Below are 7,744 nucleotides of genomic sequence, written 5' to 3' on the forward strand. Positions count from 1 at the left end.
TCAGCCTGAACATGGTTCAATGAAAACCCTGTTCAGGACAGGATCCGATCTTCATCAGAACGAAACAGTCTAATGTTTGTCACAAGTCTACGAAGCGCTACAAGGAGGTATTAGCCTAACATGGGAGAACTAACCCAACACGACATAGGATCTTTAAGACTCGCATGCAGTTTTTGTGTTCAGGATCACTACGCCCACAAAATATCTATCTGCAAGCAGTTCACGTATACATTTTCACAAAAAAAGTGGGAGGGAATGTGTCACTTTTGTAAAATAATAATAATAAACCCCTCTTACATCTTCCACGCACTTTCCCACCTTGACCCACGGGAGTAACGCCGGAAACTCAGGAAAGGGTTGAAGCCTGTCCATACGTGACGCAAAAATAGCATGAGAACACCCTTCATGGGAATGGTTGTGAAGCAAATGCAGATGTGGAGGAAAAAAAAAATAGATGCGTGGGTGAGGGAAGGGTAGGGCTATTCTAGCGAGTAAATAAGATTGACCTTCAGTTCTGAGGCGGGGTTTGGTTGAATATTACCTGTCGCCACGTGGAACCTAAATTCCTGTAAATTCAAGGGTTGAAACGAGCAGCAGCAGAAGGCTCTATGTTGAGCGTGGGTGGTGAATGCCGAGGTTAGGCGTATGGGTGTCTTGGAGAGATAGGACAAGGTCAGTCTTTATGCGCAGATGTGGAGATGGAGGACAAGAACGAATATAAAATATTGACTGATCGTTTATTCATCCTCTCACATTGACTCCTTGCACGAAGGAATTCGTTGCGTACGAATATACTCCACTGTCTCGAGTGGGTGGAAGTAAAGTGGGTGCAGTTTGACGTGCTCGGGTGGAGAGTGGAGGGTGATGGTAGAACCTCAGTGAGGGTAGGTGAAGGATAGTTGGGGCGGAGGGACAAGGTTGGACAGTGATGGATAATGGGGCGAGTGGCCGTACACAAGGCGACCGATGTCAACCGATAATTGTACAGGTAGTTGGGGGGGGGGGCAAGTGACAGCAGTTCTCGTCCGGTGCTGTAGGGCCATATTAAACATAAAAAAAACTCCCACGTCGGACAACGTCTCGGCGGCAGGGAGCATCTCAATAGTGACTCGATTTTAAGAAAATAATATTTTCTCTGAATAAACCAGACTCCATACTGAGACGACTCTTCAGAGTAGGCCCACTAAATGCAAAAATCATACAAAACTTAGCAGGGGACATTTCTGTTCCATACCCAAGCCCGATCGCGTTTGTCATCAATTGGTTAGAAGAAACTGTCTTGCTTTTCCAACAGGAGTTATTTATGATGAAGTTGAAATCTGCTGGGCACCCACCAACATACAGAAAATAAAATATCACACACATTTCTCATATTCACTTGACCCTCCAGACACACAGTGCACAAGATTAAGATGCACTTCACTACATCAACTGCAAATGCCCGAATTTCTTCTCTATGTAGTGTCTTTCGTAAGATTCACAGTATTACCGTTATTTATAATAGAAATTTAATATTCTCACATACTATTTCTAATTCACCAAATCACTGTACTACGCTATTTCAAATATAGTTGTAAGAAAATCCGTTAGTATTTGTTCAATTCCAAATATCCTTTCGTCCCCTAGCACTTTTGAAATGCTGTTTCCATGATTTGTTTTCTAAATGGCCCACGAAACGCACATCCACATCACGAATTCATCACTGATTAATTATTGGTTCATGACATCCAGAATGCATATTCATAACATCAGTGGAGATAACATGAAGTACTCAATAGAACACTTTCACGACGCATAAACATATCAAACTCTCACAGAGAAACTACTATTCTTTATGCTCAGTTTATGTATGTTCTACTAAAACGGGTAGTTCTTTCGCAACATGATCTTCCGTTGAACAGGATGGGCTTATCTACGTTCAGATATTCAGGTGCAAATCACATTGTGTTACCAAGGGACTACGCACTATCACCTAACACAGCACTACTAATTTCATATAAATCACTTTATAGAAGACACACGATAACCTATTGCGTATTCAGTTTAAACTTCAAACACTTCCTTACGAACACTTCATACCACTTGGTATTTTAATCAACAGTGGGCTATGGTTGGGGCATATCACATAACCTATCTTCACTAAGTAAATGTTCATTATACAAAAACTGAGTCCAAATAAACACTCATGCACAATTTTTTTGCCAACCCGTAAACTTCACTGTCATTTTTTGTGTTTATTGTGACACCAGTCAATTATTATTATTAATATTGTGATTATTCTACGGTATACTTGTACGATCATTAACTGTTGAGGGGGTTTCTTCAACGACTGCCTTGTGTGTTGGGCCAATACATCGTCTGGTGTCCGTGGAAGGGGTCAAGGACAGCAAAGGCACATCTCCTGCGACGTCGTATTCAGAGGGAATCGAATACCTGTCTCAAACCGTCTCTTGGGACGGTAAGCAACTGAACGGAGGGCCAAATCGCGTCGTGATCTGACCCTCATTTATTATAATATTTTGAGATGACCATCATGACCTCTCCTGTGCTTTTACAGTTAACCAGACATCTTTACATCTATGAACTAAAGTTTTACACAAACATGCTTAGTGTTATAGAAAATAATCAATTGTTGTCAGTAAATGATAACTGTCCAAGGGCACCATGGAGACTACTGTGTCACTGAATTATGAGAGAACAAAAAAGTATATAGAACATCAGTAACCAGATTACTGGCAATATGCTGTCACACCAGTATAGACTAGTTAATAATACAGAATATTTTACCAGATTGTATCGCTGCAATGCAGATTCCAGACATTCAAAAGTTTGTACTTTCACGGACACCAAGTGTGGGAAATTGAAAAGTTACCATACTAGCCCAGAACCCTACTTGCTGAACTCCGATGATCACATTGGACCAGTAACCCCCTCTTCCCCTCCCCCCGTCACGCGACTCCCACGCGACTTGGGTACCCTTCTCGCCAGCCGAGTCAGCCAGCCAGCACATCGACAAGATGCAACCTGTAGCGCTCAGGCGTGGTCACATCACAGGCTCAAACGTGATTCCGCACAGGTCCTCTTGGAAATCCTATTTGTGTTTAGCCGGTCCGTAGGTCAAATTATTTGAGTATGAGACCAACTTAATTAATCTAGGACGCTGCATTCACAAAAACTATAAACTCGCATTCTGTGCACTGTACTACTGCGGGCACCAGAATACATGTAATATGTAAGGACTCTGAAAATATAACTTTTTTGCAATTATATAATTCTGCTAGAAAACAAAGAACTACACTATGTGGAAATATATTACCCAACAAGGAAATACGTATCACATAGTTCCAATACATTACGGGTCATGTTTGGATGTCCGCAATTGCACGCACACAATAATTGTGGGAGCCCAACACCCGCTCCCCTCTGAGTGTGGCGTTGCAAAATTACTAATACATCAAGACAATCCATGTATATTCCGAGCTGACAAATGAAATGGGTGAATCTTGATTCTCACATAAACGGAAATATCGTGGTCGTGCATCACAATTTGGGTATTAGGTATTGTCAATGCGAACAGAAGTTTTTCAATTGGATGTCGACACAAGAGATACTGCCACTCTTCTCCCTAAAATACTCAGTGGTTCATCCAAGAACAGTTACTCAGTGACGAATGGAGACATATCTCAATATTCAAGGTCTTGTATACACGCACAAATCTTTGAACCATTCAGCCAATATTGTGGGTGTTACTACATGCAGTCGAATGAATTAGATAAGGGTACACAAGAATTGCTTGAAGGCCATGCGCTGCACACACTTCTTAAGTTTTCACAAGAATTCATTAGACATGATAATTTTCCAAATAATCGTCTGGAAATGTGTAAAAAAAAATGTTGTTTGTTATTTTTTAAGTATGCGCATTTTTATTTTTATGCTTCTTAAATTTTGGGCAACAGAGATGCACAACACAAACGGTTATATTTTTTATATGGTGTGGGCTGGGATATTCCTCTGGTATATCTCGGGGGTAATGATTCTTCAGGTGGACATTCTGAGGGCGAGTTCTTCATATCATCCGTAAATCATTTCCATGTTGACTTTATATACATCTGGGTGGTTGATCTGAGGGAATCCATTCTTGGAGCGAGCGAGACTCCCAAACTCATTAACTAAATGCACGTACGCATGTAACAAAAAAGGCCCCTGTCACTAATAGTCTTGGCAAAGAAGTAAACAAAGTTCAGTTAGTTCACTCTTGACAAATTATAGTGCTATATCTATTTTTTGTCCTTGTTACCTGATATCGAGGCAACATACGACAACGTCGACGAACTTCCTCAAGTGCATATCGATTATAGGCTGAGTAAATCACTGGCAAACCTCGGGACACCACAGAACGACTATGGTCTCTTAAACACTAACTTATTCAGGCACGGCAGAGCAATTTAACGGGAGTAGCATGTCAGCCACACCTTAATTAAATCACAATATCCTGTATAATCGCCAATCTAATGAGAAGTCTTGTATAAACATCGTGATCGTTCAGTCATTTGAATTAATTCCTTCAGCCCTACCCCCATTGAATAAAACTAGATTATCTCAGTATGCCACCCCCACCAACTGGGTATAACATTAAACCCCCAAGTACAAGGTCCTGCATACAATTGAATAAATTCGTTTAATGTAAACTAAAAAAAAAAAAAAAAAAAAAAAAAAATTGAAAGTATCATCGTACCTATATGGTTGTCGTAAAGGTACAATACCGCCACTGTTCAGACAATGTAAGGAATAATATATTCTTGCTTAGGTTGATGACAATTTCATTCAAATAAGGGTGCCCGGGCCAATGAATTGAAGTAAGTCTTCAAGCCGAAGAGGCATGTCTAATCCCAAGCATACATCAAGGGAAATGCAAACGGCAAAGCTGTAAAGCAACCTATTAAACTCTTGAAGTATGCTGAAAATAATATTGTGTTTGGCGTACTCTTGCATCCTAAAGATCTTACTATACCAGCGACAACTTGTAGGGTTGCTATTTCCCCTAAATTCACTTGAGGAAGCCACTGTTTCAACCCTACTGAGTTTATCAATAAGTATCACAGTGATTCAAAGTATCTTTGTGATCCAAGAGGTGGTATGACTGAACACCCGAATCTAATCCATGATGTATCAGAATTACACACATATATATATACTCAGTTGTAGAGTACTTAATTTTTCTATATATAGTCTCTTAATTTATGAGTATTCCTTATGAAAGCTGTATTCGCACACTTCTGACATGTTAGGTAAGATCCGCATCGTACAAGTTGCATTTTGACAGCCAACTCACATCATAAGAACGAGCATGCCATTTGGCATACTCATGGGCACTGTCAAAACATTGCAGTAACCTGTCAAATTAAAAATAACAAGGTTACTCTACAAGCAAAATCAAATACTTCACATAATACTACATATATCCTGCACCATGCAGATAACGGCCATTCGAACCACAACTACTGCAATGCCACAATTAATAATACCGATTCATACAAGCTTCAAACTGCAAACACCTAAAATACAAAATATTCACACAACAAAACATATTTTCTTTAGACATCTCATCACAATCATGAAGACAACTGGGATAGTGCATTGGACTTCCAAAGTATGAGGATTAACTCGTTGTTATAAAATGATTAAAAAAAATCCCGTGCATGAACGAGGGCAAACTGAGCGCATGAATTTTCCAATAAATATATAGATTAATGTCAAATAGTTTTACACGAAAAAACACTATACAGTAATAGTTTTACACGAAAAAACACTATGCACTAATAGTTTTACACGAAAAAACACTATACACACTTTATCTCTCAAAGAAACCCAAGTAGAACACACACCATCTCGGAATACAACTCGCACAACCAAGTGCCTCAACAATCTATGATCCCCAAAGAAAGTTTCTGTAACACAAGATCGGCCCGTGATTTAGAGGAAATTTTGAACAAAACAAGAAGAACGGCCACCCTGTGACACAGGCGTACTCACCTGCATCATCCACTGGGCAACGAGCTCGCGGTTACATTCCTTGACTTCGGATTGAACACAGGCGAAGTAGGCGGGGTTGGGAGCATAGAAATCCTCCGTCCGAAGGAGGTTGGACAAGACTCGATCGTCCCTCAACAGCACTGGGTCCAGATACGTCTGCGCTGTCATGTCCAAGTCCAAGGACGCGTTTTCACAACACAATAAGTCTATGGACATATCCATGGCTGCCTCCATTTTGGGATAAGGTCCGCCCGGTTACTAATAATAATTAATAAATATCTCCCACGTCAAGCTCCTTTTCTTCCCTTCCTCTTGGCGGCGAAGAGGAGTTTTGCGATTAAGTGCACATGATGGCGGAGGTATTGTGAATGTGATCAAGAGCTTCCTGTTGCCTCTCGGAGAGCTCCAGCAGTGGCGGCAGGTCGCTCTCTTAGTAAAATTGTTTACCTGGTCTGACTAGCAAATTAATAACACCGCACCTTTCAGACACGGAATGCCGCCACGTCTGACTAACAACTGTTAAAAACTCCGTCTTCAACAAATATACAAAGCCGATTAAATGGGACAAAATGTGCGCATACGGGAGGCTGCATGGATGAGGTAGACGTTGTGGCTTGCTTCACTGCTGTTGTGGTTATGAATCTCTCAGCACTCTGTACAGAACACGATCACATAGGCACATCACAGAACACAAAACTACGCAGGCCGAAGACGAAAGTACACGTATCCTCCCGACAACGTCTCCGGCCAGACTGCTGGTGCAAGTCTACAGCCCAACGAGATCTGGATAACCCTCTCCACCTCCACCCCCGACCTCACCTGACAGCACGCCTAGTCAACCACGCTGCCCGACGAGGTTCGTCCACAACACAAGCTAATCTTCAGCTTTTCCAGGGCCAAACCTACATCTGGCCCGAATCGTCAGCACCCAGGGGTCTATAGTAACAAGGACACAATCCTAGAGCTCCTGACGAAGGTTACCAAATCTCCGGAGAAATATGTGGACCTTCAGAGGGATAGCAATTGTTGCCTAGCCCAGTAACGTGGGAACAGAGACCGAGAGTCTGAGCTGCACAGCAGATGGTAACCTCGGTATCTACCACAGTATCTCGAACTTGCATAATGTTTCCTAAAATTAGATATGTCATGCACATGTCTCCAATAGCTCAAAACAGTAAACTCCATATGCGAACACCAGCGGACGAGGAACCCCAGTAAGGTGGTAAGGCAAGGAAGGATGAGAGGAGAGAGAAGGAGGTTCGTTGAGCCGGGGAAGTTCACAGCATCTCAATGGGAGCAGCAGCATCAGCAATGCTGGCCTCGATGCACTGTCGCAGCAGCTGCTGATCCAATCCACCACAATCTTCTTACAAAATAGCTGCACTTGTATTTTTATACAGTGGAGCAGAACTAAATGCCCTTTCAGCCATGCACAAATCAATCCTGCAGTGTCGTGACCAGTACCATGAAACAATGCGAGTACTTCTGAGGTTCACAGGAGAAGGAACCAATGGTAGAAGCAAATATAAGGCCACTGAACTGAGGCCAAGCATCCGTTACACTGCACCAGGATTCCACAACTACGAATGCATTTGATCTATACTGCAAATTAGCTGGTCTAAAACATTGTTGAACTCCAAAGTGGGCACACAGTTATGTACCACAAAGCTCTGCATGCCAACAAATGTGAACTTCTGTTGAACATTTCACT

General features: G+C 41.8%; 1 protein-coding gene across 1 annotated transcript in view; it reads right to left on the bottom strand.

The window, feature by feature from the left end:
- The window catches only part of LOC143026608 (G1/S-specific cyclin-D1-like), a 64,865-nt gene extending 58,080 nt beyond the window's left edge, over nt 1-6,785 (bottom strand). Inside the window, exon 1 of the mRNA XM_076187296.1 lies at nt 6,034-6,785. Within this exon, the coding sequence (XP_076043411.1) occupies nt 6,034-6,267 (234 nt within the window). The 5' untranslated portion in view covers nt 6,268-6,785. The remainder of the gene's footprint in view (nt 1-6,033) is intronic.
- Nucleotides 6,786-7,744: the final 959 nt, after the last annotated feature.

The sequence above is a fragment of the Oratosquilla oratoria genome, chromosome 6 (genome assembly GCF_046742065.1).
Source record: "Oratosquilla oratoria isolate Oo_2021 chromosome 6, ASM4674206v1, whole genome shotgun sequence".
Classification (NCBI taxonomy): domain Eukaryota; kingdom Metazoa; phylum Arthropoda; class Malacostraca; order Stomatopoda; family Squillidae; genus Oratosquilla; species Oratosquilla oratoria.